The sequence below is a fragment of the Macadamia integrifolia genome, unplaced genomic scaffold (genome assembly GCF_013358625.1).
Source record: "Macadamia integrifolia cultivar HAES 741 unplaced genomic scaffold, SCU_Mint_v3 scaffold1129, whole genome shotgun sequence".
Taxonomy (NCBI): Eukaryota; Viridiplantae; Streptophyta; class Magnoliopsida; order Proteales; family Proteaceae; genus Macadamia; species Macadamia integrifolia.
Window position 1 is genome coordinate 123,870 of NW_024868094.1, and position 16,624 is coordinate 140,493.

General features: G+C 36.4%; 2 protein-coding genes across 2 annotated transcripts; both read right to left on the reverse strand.

The window, feature by feature from the left end:
• Positions 1-521: 521 nt before the first annotated feature.
• Positions 522-7,655, reverse strand: LOC122062834 (damage-control phosphatase At2g17340-like). Its single transcript, XM_042626480.1, has 12 exons — positions 7,177-7,655; positions 6,203-6,268; positions 4,914-4,980; positions 4,702-4,770; positions 4,450-4,590; positions 3,422-3,550; positions 3,203-3,289; positions 1,943-2,017; positions 1,782-1,859; positions 1,570-1,647; positions 1,089-1,151; positions 522-855 (listed from the first exon to the last, which is right to left on the reverse strand). The coding sequence occupies exons 1-12, from the start codon at positions 7,344-7,346 to the stop codon at positions 775-777; spliced, it is 1,104 nt and encodes a 367-aa protein (XP_042482414.1). The 5' UTR covers positions 7,347-7,655; the 3' UTR covers positions 522-774.
• A 1,107-nt stretch (positions 7,656-8,762) lies between these two features.
• Positions 8,763-13,360, reverse strand: LOC122062842 (probable inorganic phosphate transporter 1-9). Its single transcript, XM_042626494.1, has 2 exons — positions 12,484-13,360; positions 8,763-9,923 (listed from the first exon to the last, which is right to left on the reverse strand). The coding sequence occupies exons 1-2, from the start codon at positions 13,179-13,181 to the stop codon at positions 8,996-8,998; spliced, it is 1,626 nt and encodes a 541-aa protein (XP_042482428.1). The 5' UTR covers positions 13,182-13,360; the 3' UTR covers positions 8,763-8,995.
• Positions 13,361-16,624: the final 3,264 nt, after the last annotated feature.

Consider the following 16,624-nt stretch of genomic DNA (forward strand, 5'->3'; position numbering starts at 1 on the left):
GTATTTTTTTAGTTCTTTTATTTTAATATAATCTGATCCTTTAGCACCAAAAAAAAAAATGCGGGTATGGAAAAGATAGATTCCATCTCTATAGAACTTCTAGCTCAAGCTATCTTTGAAGAATGAACTTGTTTCTGCCGTTATATATAGGGCTAGGAGAAACTGAAATGATGAGATTGCATTAGAACATGAAAAAAGAGGTGCAGAAACTTCACCATTGGTTGGCAACAATTATGCTAGAAGTTAAACAAAAGATTGCTCAGATAGTTGTTATTAGAGCAAGAGTTGTACTGAAATGAAACAGATAAATGCCTATAGTTGGTATCAGACCGTATAAAATCTCTCATAATGACAACCCCAATATTTGCAGTAGGAACACTAGAGGATATTTTCCACAAGTTGAAAATGTATAGTCTATATCTTTGATGGACAATTTATTGCAAAACATTACTCAATCGATTGTAATGGTGCTTCCAATCACCTTTCTAGACTTTTACATGTTCATTTGCCTATTCTACACATTTGCACAAACAAAACGATCATGAAATTTTCATTTCATAGCGACTTCAAATGTCTTGGCTTTCAACACTTCACTTCCACCCCCAAAACCCCCAACCTCCAAAAAAACCTAAGATTTCCTATTACTGGTTATATTTAAATTCCACAAGACTTCAATACATGTTCAAACTCTCGCTTTTAGAAGAGCAAGTGCCCAATAGCAATGTCAAAGGCTTTTACAGATGCGACGAATTGGAACAAAAGTAATGTTAACAATCAACTTGAAACTTCATTGTACTTGAAGACACAATCATAAAGCCTTCCACCTAAAAACTGAGCAACCTCTTGATGCTTTACCTGCAAAAGAGAAGAAAAGTAAAAGATTCATAAAAAATAAGGAAAGGAAAGAGGGGAAGTCAAGAAATAGACAAGAAAAAGGGGGAAAAAAAGAAGATGAAATCCATATAACAAGGGGAAAACAAATAATAACGAGGATGCCATGTTTGTGCCAGTAAGTAACCATTTTCTGAAAATTCCACAAGGGAGCAGACACAGAAAAAAATGAGTTCAAGTTTTAAAAAACAAATTACCATTCCAATCTTGAGTGAATCGCATTTAAATTGAGCATAAAGGTTTGTTTCTATCCCACGTCCCTACATACAGAAGCAAGAATTGCATTACACAACATTGAGGAAATAAACCAATCAACAATAATTCAGAAGTTCGACTCATTCCAGCCATGTGCAAAATATGAGATATCTAAATGAAATTGTCAGTCTTTCTTCAAGTTATTTATCATTTTTGTCCCATTTATACTTCACAAGGGCCACAGTATTAACACCCATTGCTTTCTAGAGATCAAGAGGTACTCTTAAGAAAATCGAGCTTCTTCTACCAACAGAATTGATTGAATTTATTACTCATTAACATATGTTTGACCACTTGGAATCGCCCAACAGCATTTTGGCTCTTGGCAGATTCAAATATTGAGCCTACATTCAAAGGAAAGATTCCTAGACAACCCAGAAGCTGATAGGAATTCATTTCACTTGATTCATATGGATCACTTACCATTCCTTCCAGGACAACCAGGTCTGCATCACTTGCCAAGTAAACAAGCTCTTGAGAAACCATAGTGAGATCAATAACCTGAAGATGATGAGATGGAAAGCAAGAGAGAACAGTTAGCATAGGGATTATAATCAACCACTTACAGTATGGACAACACATGTATGGGGAAATGAAAACGTTATTTAATTAAAATTGATGCTCCATTTCCTTACCGGTAAATCATTACCAGAATTGGCAATTAAAAGATTTGAAGTGTCAACACCCATGAGCTGTCCATTCTCATCCTTCAACTAATATGTTGCACTTGAAATGTCAGAAGTAATTAACATGTAGGCATATCACATAAATCAGGATAAGAGAATCTTCCCATTACCTTTGCAATAATCTCAATGAGTTCTGGGTAGGTTACATCGTTGATTGAAGGCAAGTCATTAGCAGCTAAAACAACCTAGTCCAAAACAATTTTTGAGTTGTCAATTTATGCTAATTGGTCAAAATATAGGGTCATCACATAATACCTAACCTCAATATACAGAAAGATGTAACATATCACCCATTGTTTTCTTTATTAAATATATGTAGAATTCTTACCAACACTTCAAAATAGTTGCTAGGTTCCCCCCTCCCCCCTTTTTTCCTGAGATAGATGTTGCCAGGTTTGTACTTTGATCTGGTTAGCATGCAACTGAAGTATCACCAAAAAAGTGTACAATTGCAGCCAATGATTTTAGGTTTGTTAATGAATTCAAGTAACAAGATTCATTTCCACATAAATTCACCCAATCAGTGATTTAGACTTGTTTAGTTGGTCAATTAGCTTAGTTCACTGGTTTCATTTGCAAGATTCTTCAACTTGCTCCTTCACAAAGAATTCAAATTTTCTTAGTCATTAGTCCTCTAATGTATACATATAGTCTGAAGACTTGATTAGAGGACTGAGCTTAATTCACGGTGAATCAAGAATCAGGTGTATGGAGACTCCAGTAATATGCTGCAACCAGTCAAATAATGAGTGCGGCATGGAGGTCTACAATTGATTATCTATAAAAGTTTCAGCATTTTTTTTTTAACTGCAAAATAATTATAGGCCACAAACAACAATATTCCAAATTTTAGTACAATCACTACCACGTGCTTCTTCAAGACAACCATCGATGAAAACCTCCACATAGATAAAGAAAAAGGTCGGAGGGTTGTTTGACATGCTGAGCATGTTTGTCACAGGCAATGGAGTTTTAGTTATGCCACCCAATCATTTAAGTATCCCCAGTATTGTACAGTCCAGACAAAAATCACAAAACAAACAAGTTCTGCCACAACCCTTGCCAGGCTTGGTTAACTCTCCCACCTCAATCACAAAAACCTCCAAACAAGAAGATCAATGTGCCACATGACTTGACTTTTCTTTTGACAATTTCAGAGTTTTATGGGTTTAACTTTCCAACAACCTGCTTCCAGCATCACCTTTCTCACCATGGCAGCCATGGCAGTAACACTCAGATTCACAGCAAATGTCAGTGGATATGTTTAAGACACACACAAATAAATATCATCTCCATAGATTGAATCAAACTGCTCTATTGTTGAAATTCAAACAAGATTTTTTTTAATCTTCTCGGCACTGAAAGCAAACCTGTGTCCCATGTCGAAGTAACTCTCGGGCAAATGGCAGGATTCCCAAGACGATATCTGCACCAGAATTATCAACAAAAATTACAGCCTGTCATAAAACCAAACAAGCTGATTAGTGGCCTACAAAGCAGCAATACTTTTTTCTTCCTGTCCACATCACTCTGCACAGAGAAGTAGAAGGTTACTAGCTGAGGAAATATCAAGGAAGATAAAGACTAACCTTTTTCCAGGACTTCTTACTCCACCTGACCTTAAATGTGTCCAAATCATCAATAACCCAAGGTCGAGGCACGATATTTTGACAACTAGCCAGAAAGGACATTCCATCTCTAGCAAAAATCTCTGCAAGCTTCAAGCAATGCAAGCACACATACATGTTAAAACACAAGAACCATTGGAATCCCAATGTGACGCAAAAACTATGTTTCACAATTATGAAGAAGCTGCTTTAGGAAAAGGTGGAATAAGTAGAAAGGCTCAGTAAAATTATGCTCCAGATTATTCAGTATTTTCTTTCATATGGATTCATGTCAACAATTGAACCCAGCTTCAAAAAGGAAAGTGAAGGCTTAAAAAGAAAAGGGTTCACCTCCAACAAGCTCATGCTGCATATACCAGGACAAGATTTACTTTCTGGATTGATCATTTCTTGTAGAAACCATAATGGAATTTTTCATATGTTTCAGTGCCCATAGATGTGACACTGTATTCCCTGCTGGAAAGCACCATTTCTACAAAGACCATTAATTCTTTCCTTTCATGGTATTAAAAAGAATTTCTGAAACTTGCTGGCACTTCATCTATCTAAACTAATTATTTAACCCCATTAGCAATTACAGTTCTGTTGAGGTAATTGTTTTGTTCCAAAAATTGAAATCTTCTTGAAAATATGAGTAGTCAATACAAAGAACTTTAGTTTCATGTATTGGAAGAGTCAATGATAGGCCACTTTAAAATTCCCTTATGATCAGGGAATTAAATCTCGGGAATTGGATCCATATTGGTCTCCGCCAATTCCGATCCGGATAGGCATGGATCAGTTGGTTTTACCCCTACCTTTTTTTACTGTTTTACCCTTGATCTGATGCCAATACCTGATCCAAGATCGACCAGGTATCGCTCTCGGTCTCAGACGATACGATCCAACCGATCTGATACCGATACTTAGAACCCTGCTTATGATACTGTTAAAAATTCATATGATCATGTTAAATTTATAATATCCATGTCGCTAAGTACTAGACATACCTGTGCAGAACCTAGATCAAATATGTTCCCTGCAAAAATACCCCTAACCAAGTTCTCTATACGTTTTCCATCATCTTCAATGGCATCATTAAGCCGAACTACATCCCCAAATAGCGAGATGGCTTTAGTGTTTTCTTCATCCTGGCACATGTGAAATTGCAATTCATATAAATGAGAAATACATCAAGGGGAAATGGAAAATAAAGCAGCTCACAGACCAGAGCTCTATCAAGTAATAAAATTGACAATTACCTTGACTTTCTTGAATATATCTCTAAATCCTAATTCTCTGAGCACTTGCTCACGAAGCCTACAAAGAATCTTCAATCCACAAAGAAAATAATTCAGCTTCTTCGTCATAAAATGGTCTTATTTAAAAATAAAATGAAATAAAATAAAAAAATAAAAAATATGATGCTCCCAACATAGTAAGTTCCAGTGACATATTCTGGGACTTGGCTTACAATGCCATCAGGGGGTCCACCATGACTTTCAGGATCTTTCTTGAAGTCCTCAAGTATCTCTGTGTACCTTCCAACATATTCAATTATCCCAAGTAGAATTAGAGAAGTTAATACCCAAACAGCTCAGGGATGTGTGATTATGTGCATGTGTACGTGTGTGTGTGTGTATGAGAGAGAGAGAGAGAGAGATGACAAGAAACTAAAGTGTGTCATTGTGATATCTATGAGTGCAAATGATGTTGGTGTGAGTAGTACATAAGCAGGTAGAAAATCCAAAAATTATATAGAGCACAACACGGTTTTACCTAATAATTAAAGACCAAAACTGATCCAAGTAATCATGCATTCAACCACAAATACAAATCCACAATCTTGTAACCATGTACTAAACCAACAGATGTTTCAGCAATAAAGTTTCAGATGATAATTGAAATCCTTGGAGAATAAATTTTGATTCATATGATCCCAAGAACAGGTAAAAGTAAATAAACAAAGAGTTAAATAAGCTCACAAAGTGATATTGGGACATACCCTTAGTTTCAGCACATCATAACCAATCTCACAAACTGAACTACCCAAAAGAAACTACAGTAGTTGACAGGTATACTGTATATGTAGTAGCCAGCAAAAAAACTATGATGAATGATTAAATAAGCTAAAAATCATCACAAATATCATCCCAGGTTACATGTGGAATGAGGAACTTCTTGAAGGACTTTAATTTTTATACACACACAAACACTGAATAAATTGTATCTGTGCGTGTGGCTGGGCATTGCAAGGGGGCCAGTTGGGGATTGGGGGAGCACATAAACAGACACTGCCCAGTAAAATAGGTACTTTCCTATGAAAAAATAAAATCTTCATTCAGGGATACAAGTACCAAAAAGCATTGCACAATCACAGAGTCAAGTTAGACCAGGTCATTCGGAACACAACTCATTTCAAAGAAATTTTAGTTCCAGTTTGTCACGTCACACATAAGCCACCTCAGTCATTGGTTTTCTGTAAGACTTAAGAGATACAATCACGATCAAGTGGAAAGGACCTTAAATTTGATCGGTCAATTCTGAAACACCTTGATAAGATGGCATACATAACTTTAGCATAATATAAAATGGAAATGGTTGATTTTTTAAAATGGATAACAGGGAGAAGGACCAAAGGCAGCAAAGAAATGGGTTTCATATGTCACAGTCTGAATAGGATCATTTTCCAGAAGCAGAGCTCCAGCACCTCTATCATGTTAGAGAAAAATGATAAAAATATGGAACGAAAGATATACGTACCTTTGAGCGAATTTTTCAGCTCTGATATGAGCGTCAGGGACTGTAGTGTCACTTTCTGCTCGTTTCCTGCATCAAGACAACCACAATGACTGTTGTATCTCACATTCCATGTATAAAATACATAGTCTGATAGTGATGACCGAAGGATATACAGATTATGAACCACCTCTAAGTTCAATATGCATAACAAGAAACGTATTCCTGCATCATCCCAGTTTGATGTTAAGTTTTCCAGTTGTTATTGTTCAAGAATGACAGCCGATCGCGTTTGACACATTATAAAACTTTAACAACTTGGGGTGTTTCAGACGACATAGAGATCAGAATGCTTTTAAAAATACAATTGACTTTTTTGAAGACTGTGATTCCTAACTTGGTAGGTTCCTATTTCTGTCAGCTGATCATGCAAAAGGAGTTCAATCAAGGAATAATTTGATTCCTTTTTTCTTTTTTCCTTTTGATTGGTACCTACTCTATTTAGACATTTTGATCATTACAACGAAAATCAATGTAATTCTTATATGGCTTCAGCCGATCTCCACAACATCAGTGGATCGATTTTGATTTCAGTACCAATGGGAAATTGAATATTTTGGACGAAAATTTGAAACCATTCTTCAAAGTTCAAACCTCAAATCATGTCTATTCATCTGGGCTTGGAGAGCCTCCTTTCTCGGTCACAGCTTCACCATCTAGGTACAACTGATACACCACTTGTTTTCCTTTCAAGTTCAAAGCTTTCTGTACTGAGGTTTACATTAATAAAATACAAATAACATTTCAAAACTCAGAACTCAGGGAAGAATAAATTCCCAGAAACAACTGAAGAAGCCAAACAAGGGATTCCTTAAAATCCAATAAAAGCAAGAAATGTAGCTTCCACAGAACCTCAATAAATGCAGAAAGAGGAATCAAAACTAAAAGAAATGGCCTTAGAAGAAAGAAGCTCAGAAATGATCTAAAAAAACGCAAACCTGAAAGACGGAACTGAGTTTAACAAAATATCGATCCAAGAGAGCTCGGTTGGAGTCGGCTTCCGAGGATTATCAGATGGAAACCTGTAAGGAATTGTGCAAGCTCTGTAATTCGATTCGATCGGAGTCATCAACAGAGGAAAGGGAACCAATTCCGAAGCACTCTCCATGTAAACTTCAAAGCCTTCACGTTTCGTTCTCGATTGGTCGAGACTTGATACTCGAAAGTTGAGAGTGCTCAACAACAACAGGAGATCGAAGAAATCCAAAAAAGCGTAGCAAGTACCAAACAAGGTTTCAAAACTCAGATCGGTCTCGGTATCAGCAACGGATGCTACAATCAGCCAAGAATTACCTAAGGTCCTAAACCTTAGAAAAGGCCAAAGAATTGGCCGTTTCGAATTGCCAAGGATCGGGATCAGATTTGAGTCCGCACCGATCTGCTATCGATTTCGTCAACATGTATTTTTTTTTTCGTAAAAAGTGATCTATTGAGTGGAGCAACACAAGGCGTCATTTACACCAAGAGTATGAAGCCAAAAAGTGGCAATTGGCCAAACTGTCTCAACATTTATGGACAGAGTCTGCCTTGCTAAGGAATGGACTATAAAATTAACCTCCCTATAAATGAAAAAAAACTCACATACAATGAATTGAGATAAAAGATATCTGATATCTTGAACAATTGGTTGCAAATCAAAAAGTATGGATTGGGAAGGATTGTTGATGAAACTGATAACATCACTGTAGTCTAATTCTATCAAGATCGTTCAAGCCTCAGACGAATTGCCAATGCTTCACCTGTACCAATTGCACCAAAAGAAATTGGAGATGAGATCGCAAATGCCTGGTTTCCTGAAGAATGTCTTGCAATCACCCCAAGGCCCCCTTGATCCGAGACATGGCCGAATGCCACATCACAATTAACCTTCCACCTTCCTTGTTGAGGAGGGGTCCAGTGAGGAGGCGTCTGATTCAAGCGTGGGGTGCCCCCCTTCTTGTGTTGAGATAACAAAAATTCATTCTTTACAACAGTTGGAAATAATTATAATTAAATTTGCATAGATGGCATGCCCACTCTAAAATATATAAAGACATATTTTTGCCATGTCACAAATTAGATGAATATGAAATTTTATAGAAACTATCTCTGACAATGTTTTTGTAGATTTTGAGAATTCCATGGTGGATCAAGACGGGAATGAATCCGAAAATCCAGGACATACTCTCTTTTAGACCCTTTGCTATCCTTTGTTGATGGGTTTTTTTATAGAGAGAGAGAGAGAGAGAGGTGAGTCGAGGGTAGCCTCCCGATTGACTGATTTATTGGAGTCGGAGGAAAATTTCTCACCTGATGACCCTGAACAAGATGGTGACGAGACTCCAATATCCCTATATTCATTTATCAATTAAGTTTTAGCCCAAATTGCTCAATCAAGGGTATCCAAACCACGGAATAGAGTATTTAATGTACTATTGATTCATTGTCTCATATTCCATAAATGGTAGGATCCCATGTATATGGACAAGTCAACACGTATGGGGAATATCCAAACTCTCCCAAAACTCCGGCGAAAAGGAAAATATTCAATGCAATATGTAAGTACTATTTGCTCACCTTATATACAATGGTTTACAGGTTAAGATTGAGAGGAAGAAAGAGAACTGAGTCTACTTCCATGACTCCACCATCCGCTTAACTCTACTGATGCTCTCATAAAGGCACAAAAAAGGGAAATCCAATAATTTATACAAGAAGAAAAGAACATAAGTGATTAGAGATGAGATGGGTTTAATTTCCTCCTCCTAAGACTTGAACCTACAAAGCAGCATCTGCAGCAACTACATTAAGAGGTGGATGCAGCATCTGAGAGGAATTAATGGTTAAAGATCTAAACAAACTGGAATCATCATTCCCCTCTTCTCTCTCATTCTCCTCTAATGATCTTCCCATAGTTTCATGAGTGAAGAAGAAGGTAAACACCATCCCAACCAAACATATCACACCAAGAAGCTCCAAAGATTCCATCATCCCAATCCCTTGATGATACCCATGTTCCACAGCTTTCTTATTCTTATTCTGTGAAGCCCATAGAAACCCAACTGACCCAATAATAGCTCCAACCTTACCTGCTGCCCCTGATATTCCATGACATGTTGATCTAAATCTTGCAGGAAATAGCTCAGCTGGGACTATAAAAGTAGTTGTATTTGGCCCAAAATTAGAGAAGAAAAATGTTAGACCATAAAGGATCAAGAACCCAGCATTGGTGTGACTGCCCCAGTACTTATCATAAGGGATTCCAATAGCAAATAAGCAGAGACCTAGTAAAAAGAAACCCATCATCTGAATCTTAACCCTACCGATTCGATCGATGAAGGCGACGGTGAACCAGTAACCGGGGATCGTCGAGCAAATTGCGATAATAGCTTGAATCTTTGCAACATGGAAAGCTTCTTGGTAGGCATTGAGTGTGGCATTTTTAGGGAGATAACGATTGTAAATTTGAGATTGGAATAGGTTGTTACTGTAGAAAACAACATCTATAAGGAACCATGAAATGGCACATCCAAATAGATCTCTACCATGGCATTGAAGGAATCTCCTAGAGAAAAGACCATAAGATGGTGGATTTGGTAGGATCAGATCTTCATCTTCTTTGATCTCATTCATGGCTGGTTCGTCTAAGACTCTCTCCATGTCTTTTACAGCTTGACGAATATTTTGTTCCACTAAGGCTGTGTATCTGCAAAACAAGTAACAAGAACCATTAGAATTTAGAATTCAGAATTTCGAATTTAGAATTGAGTAGGGAGTGTTTAGATGACACATCACCTCAATAGTTGTATTTAGAACTTAACACCTCATCCTTATTTAATTGCTCGTCGTTTTAATTTTGTAAGTTATTTGAAATAAAGGTATAAAAAAACTTTCAAAAATACTTTGAAAGTGGTATATTATTATATCATAATCAAAGATTCAAAGAATGTCATTGTCGTACATATTTTTTTATTAAAAATTATCATACACATTTTTCAAGTACAAATATAAAATGACACTATTATCCTCATTGAAAAAAGGTATGTAAAATTTTGACACGTCAAAGGATATTAAAAAAAAAAAAAAAAAAAAGTTCTATAAAATAGAAAACCATCCATCGATATAATATTAGAAGCTATTCTAATGGATCAAATCAGGTTCAACTCAAAGTGAACCTCTACCCTCCTTTGTAATGATAAAGTGCCAAAAAAAAGAAAAGGGAATTTAATCATTCAAAACCGAAATAAAATCAGATACGAGCCACTACTCAATTTTATGCTGATTCAGTATTTAAAAAATATATTTTCCCATGCAATCATACGTTATTTTTTTATATATTGGATGAATATTTATTCTTTGGTAAAGGCATTCAGGCATTGTTAGTATGTTAAATTTTACTGTCAACATAAGACAAATGGTAATTTCAAAAGCTTGACATAATTATTTCTTGGACTCAATTTTTATGCATTGTTGTGTATTAATACATCTGTGTCTTTCAACCATTGGATGAGGCCGAGGCAGAAAGTGTAATAATATATTATTCTCTCTTCCCTTCTATGTTTGAAGGCACGAGTGTGTACATATACGACCATGCATAAAATCTTTACCCTTTTTTTTTGTAGCAAGAGGGATCAGCACATTCCTTGCATGTGCGTGGGACGTGCATCATACGAGAGTAGTGGGATCATTTCAAAGGAGGGAAGAGAGAGAGAGAGACACAATGGGCAGTGTGCCTAGCCTTTTTCCTATTTTGTGTTACCATTTTTACCCCTTTAAAAACAAAGAGGACCTTACTTCCCCTCCCTATTATACAAAGGAAGTCAGATTTGATATGGTAAGAGATCGAGGCTCAGTGTAACAACTGTCATTACAGTAAGTACTCATCAGTTATATAAAACAGAAAATAAAAGGACATGATTTTTTTTTTTTTTAATGACAACTTAAGGCAATGTGAAGCTGATGCCTTGGTTTGTAATTAGTTTTTCGAATAAATTTTCTGCAAACTAAAAAAAAAAAAGTATGACATTTTTTCCAATGATAAATGATATTATTTCATATATATACTAAAAAAATGTACAATACAATGACATCTTTATTTTTATTTTTTGTGAAAATGACATTTTTAAATATGAATAATGATATGTCACTTTCAAATTATTTCTGAAATTTTTTTCTTTTCTCTAACTTAAAAGAACTTTTAGAAATAAGATAATGAACAATTAAAAGAATGTGTCAAGTTCTAAATACACCTATGTAGATATCATTTATATAGTCCCTTAAGAATGAGTTCATGACATCTTAACTAACTTTTTTTTGAAGGAAATAACTAATATTATCATTTTTTTTTTCAATTTACTAATTCTAGTATACATGTGTAGCTATTTAAGTAGTATGCATACAAAGGATTGTGAAAATATTTAAATGTCACTTTATACCAAAAAAACATTTAATTTTTTCCTTCCATATAAGGGACTAAGGAAATGCAAATAAGAATATCCATTCATGGAGACAAGAGAACACTATCAACACTCACAATGATGGTCATTGGACTCACTACCATTCCACAAGCAACAATGTGTGTATGTCATGTCAATACAATACTGAAATAAATATGATGAATTGGATAAAAAGTGGTTAATTTTTTCAAATTTCGCTCAATACTGACCTAATACAATTTGATTTTAATCGATCTTAATCAATATCAGGCAGAGACCAATACTAATGCACAATATCAATACCAATACATGTAACCCTACCCAAGATGATTCTCAAGTAAAAGTCTTCAAAAGTCAAATTAGCAAAGATGATTATTTGCTTAATTAACCTTTTAGGTAGAAATGTTGAATTTGAATGTAACACAAGGTAAAGGATTCCAATTATTTTTTATTTTCCCCACTGTCACCCCGGTTTCTAAATTCCAACTAAACAAAATAAAGTTGACTAGAGAGATTCCGTTTTGAAACATTATATGGACTTAAAATAATAAACTTAACCTCGATTAGATATTCAAGACCTCAACAACTACCGACTAAGGTCAAATAAGTAAATCAATTGGGATTGACCAAATCCTTTATTTAACCAGGGAGTCGTTAGCTGAGATTTTCTTTCAAATCAAACTTGACGTAAGCCCGTGTTAGCGTCGAATAGTAGGACCCACATCAAAGTAAGGCTAATTGTCCAGATTCAGATGAACGGAATGGAAGATCCAATGTGGACCCCAGGACTACAAAAGATCAATCAAACGGCTAGGAAAATATCAAACATACCTGGCAGTTTCGGGCATCATTACCCGCCAATAGTAGGTCATCGCGGCGGGGATAGCTCCGAGCATGAGAATCAAACGCCAGGCCAGATCTGCCTCATCGGGAGTCGGGCTTCCCGGTCCGGGCGAACCGGAAATACGGTTGAAGATAGCACAAACGACCATAGTGACGGCGGAGCTGAATAGAATCCCAAACCCTTGCATCGAGAAAACGGCGGCGATAAACGAGCCACGCGTAACCTTATTGGCGAATTCCGACATAATGGTGGCGGAGAGAGGGTAATCTCCGCCGATTCCGACGCCGAGCCAGAAACGGAAAAAACAGAGACTGGTAAGGACACACTTCCTTGTACGGCAAATAGAGAAACCACATCCTACGGAGCTGAACACCATCAGCATAAGTGCTAAACCGTAGACCCGTCTCCGGCCCACCCGGTCACCCAACCGGCCGAACACGAGCTGACCGATGACGGTACCGAGAAGTGCGATGGCTAATGTTATGGAAACGATGGAAGGAGGGGTGACGCCATGGTCGGCGGTGTCTGCGGTGTAGTAGAGGCGGCCGATGAGTCTCATCACCGGAGAAATGCAGAAAAGGTCGTAAGCGTCGGTGAAGAGACCCATACCGCCGATGATGATAGCTTTGAAATGGTAGTATTGGGTTCTCGCCGTGTCCAGGGCTGATAGAACCTTCAGCCCCATCTCTCCTTTTTGGATTTGGTCTCTACCCCCTCCTCCTCCTGCTTCGTCTCACACGTTCTTCTTATACGGAGAGAGAAGAGTACAGGAAAGGCTCTACTCTACTTGATCGTAACTCGTAAGTCAAGGGAGAGGGGAGAGGGGAGAGGGGAGAGGAGAGAGGAGAGAGGGTTCAGGCTTCTATCAAGTTTTGATAGGTTTGAAAGGAACCTAACGAAGAGTAAGACGACGAAATTATTAATAAAGACGAATTAGCTGGTTGCGGATTTGTCAACAGTCAACCTTTCCCTGACAGAGATGGGATCTAAGAATTGAACAATGACTCTCAGGAGTGGGCACTACCCTTTATTTTTTTAATTTTTTAGTTTCGAATCTGGATCCCCACCCTTGCAGGTAACCACCCCACCCCATCTTATACCATCCATGGTTGCGGTGATCACCTTGGGGGTATAGGGACCACATCCTCTGGATGATCTGAGATGGGACTAGGTTTTACCTAAGTGAAGAGGAACTTCCCCCCACCCCCACATTAACATTAACAAAGATGGGCTTATGTAACGTGTTGGAGGGAAGGAGCAGGATAGATGTCTCTTAGATTTTGGATTTTTTCCAAATTTTTATCTTAGAAACTTACACAGTTGGATAGAACCATGATTAATTTTAGGAACGGAAGACACTATTGTACAAATTCTCGCATTTATATATATATATATATATATATACTAGTAAATACACAAGTGCAAATGCACGTGTAATGGAGATATTTTTCTTAGAGTGTGTTTGTATCGATAAAACTTTTGTTCGTAAGTCTTTTAAACAATTTCAAGAACAATTTTCATGTCATTTTAATATCATTAGCATCGTACTCGATATCTTACCATCTCACTCTAAAACTGAAAAGGTTTTCCATCTTGTTCTTGCTCTTGCTGCCTTTCCACAAAGTTTATTCCTCTTTGGAGAGACAAGCAGTGGGAGAGAGGAAGAAGATATGATTATCGCAGAAATGCTAAGGGTTTGGCTTTTTTTGTCTCTCCACAAAGTCCATCGTGTAGTGATATAGTTTTCAAAAAACTAAATCCTAATCCCAAAAAAGGCTAACTGCAAAGAAGGTAATAAGTGAAAAGATAAATAATGCTAGAAAAAGATGAACTCACTTTGTAAGGATTTTTATATTATACTTCATCAATAGATGTTGTTGAATCTGAATCTGGAAAAAATTAAAAGCAATTGATACATTATTTACTACAACACTATTCAGTATTAGTTGTTTCCAAACAAAGATATTATAAGGCTTTGGTTGCATACAAACACATCAATTAATAAGAGTAATCAAATAAGTTGATATATATCCTCATAAAAGAAATAAAACAGATCATCCAATTCTCTTACCTATCAATGGATCAAGTTGGTTGAAAGCCATCAGCAAGAGGTCAATTCTCTATTCACTTGATGTAATCGGGTTAAGAACTTAAGACCCATAATTTCATTGGTGACATCCCCTGAAACATTCCTAGATTTTATTACTTAAAGAATCTATGGGAAAGACTGCCAATTTTGGACTACTTCAACATCATTTATTTTGTAAAATCATCTAAGTATTAGTTGTTTTAGAGGCATTATAAGGCTTTGGTTGCACAGAAACACATCAATTAGTAAGAGTAATTGAATAATTAAATATCCTGATAAAAGAAATACAATAGATCAGCAATTTTTTTTTTCTTATAAAAACCAACCAATTCTATTCCAATAAATTGGTTAGTGATATTGTAAAAAAAAAAAATGATTAGCGATAGAGTAGTATATTGATCATATAGTTCCTTTTCTGCTAAAATAAAATGCCCGTGCAGACCACCCACTGATGAATATGTCAAACCAATTCCACCCAAATAACATAAAAAGATTCACAAGCCAACTGCGAACTATACCTACGATGAGGGAGAAATAATCTTTCTGATGCACCATTTTTTTTTTTTTTTGGGTAAGGTTTTTGATGCACCATTCTGATAATTATTTCTTTTTACGCAAAATAATGTTTTTATGAAACGATGGCAAGATATTGTATGTACATTATATCACTATAATGTTGGAAGAAGGAGAGCAAGAATTTAATGACTTTAGGTATGAGCAAGCATTTAATGCTCTTGTAGTTTCAAAGAGCAATGGTGTTGTCTTTGATGGTGGTGGCAGTAGCGATGGAGATGCAAGCAATGGTGATGGTGGTGGTTGTAGCAATGGTGCTAGAGTCCTCCCTTTTTTAAATTTTAATTGCATAGCAAATACAGAAAAGAAAATGGCCTTGGATTCCTCGGTATATTTTGCCTTTTTTTTTTTTTTAGGAAAAATGACTGTTGTCTGAGAATGTTGGAGCTGGCCAAACAGGGGGGGGGGGGTGGCCTCCCCAACCTCATGAAGGTGAAAATGCCCACCCTGTTGATACTTTCAGGTGTGCTCCCATTAGCCTCTACATGGTGCAAGAGCCAAGCTCCCAGACAGAATTCTTCCTTCTTTTTTTTTTTAAACTGATGGTGATTAGTTTGCTTTGTTTCTGAACTTGAATTAACCTAGGTGAAGAAAATGAATTTACAAGTTACTACTATCATGAAGTGAAATAAAAGAAGTAACTGTAAACTCTTTCACCAATGAATGGTAATAACAATCCACTTTCACCCTATCAAAGTATCATAATCTAAGTATACCTCTATGATATAGCTAAAGTACGTGGAACATTACCCATTTTAATTTCTTTGTAACCATTTGGAACTCTTTAAAGTATGGATCAAGTATGTATCATTATTACCATGTAATTCCATCTAACTTCCATCACATCCTCAATCCACCGCATTTAGTCTAAAAGACAACAACTTGGCGTAATACAATGGTTGGAATTTCATATACGAAGAATTCAACAGTAAATAGGAGTTCTAAATACAGAACTTCTGAATCAGAACATGGAGAAACATAAGTAATAACTTATAAAGCTTAATTCAAAAAAGGTGCCAAAATTATTGAAGATCTTATTAATATAAAGGAATAAGTCCAGAAAATTCAGCAAATTCCAATGGTGAAATTGGGAGAGCTAGGAATCTCAATTAAAGTCAATTGATGGCAAATAGTTGCTGATCTTGAAGAGATAGTATAATAGAAAGAATAAGCCATTACTCTGCAACTAATAGACAATATAATTGAACCCAACAGCAACTGAGAACGATAAGAAAATAGCACTCACAGGGGTTTAATAATCTGACTTGTATTAAAAGGAAGATGGAACGAAGAGAAGGGGGTGCTATGAACAAAGAAATAAGTCAAATAACTATCCACCGAACAAGAGATTGTGGAATCATGGGAGTGAAATCAAGGAAACGGGTTGGGAGATAATTTAGAGATTGAGAATTTTTACCATTTTCTTCGTCTCGGGCTAGGATTAGTATTTGGGAAACCGGAAGTTT

Bases quoted from the DNA above. Each gene is read 5' to 3' on its own strand.
- LOC122062842 (XM_042626494.1), bottom strand. From the start codon at position 13,181: ATGGGGCTGAAGGTTCTATCAGCCCTGGACACGGCGAGAACCCAATAC. The intron at 9,924-12,483 runs GTATGTTTGATA...CTTGTTTTGCAG, and splicing joins ATGATGCCCGAAACTGCCAG to ATACACAGCCTTAGTGGAAC.
- LOC122062834 (XM_042626480.1), bottom strand. From the start codon at position 7,346: ATGGAGAGTGCTTCGGAATTGGTTCCCTTTCCTCTGTTGATGACTCCG. The intron at 6,269-7,176 runs GTTTGCGTTTTT...GTCTTGATGCAG, and splicing joins AACTCAGTTCCGTCTTTCAG to GAAACGAGCAGAAAGTGACA. The intron at 1,152-1,569 runs GTAAGTGATCCA...TTCTGTATGTAG, and splicing joins TGGTTGTCCTGGAAGGAATG to GGACGTGGGATAGAAACAAA.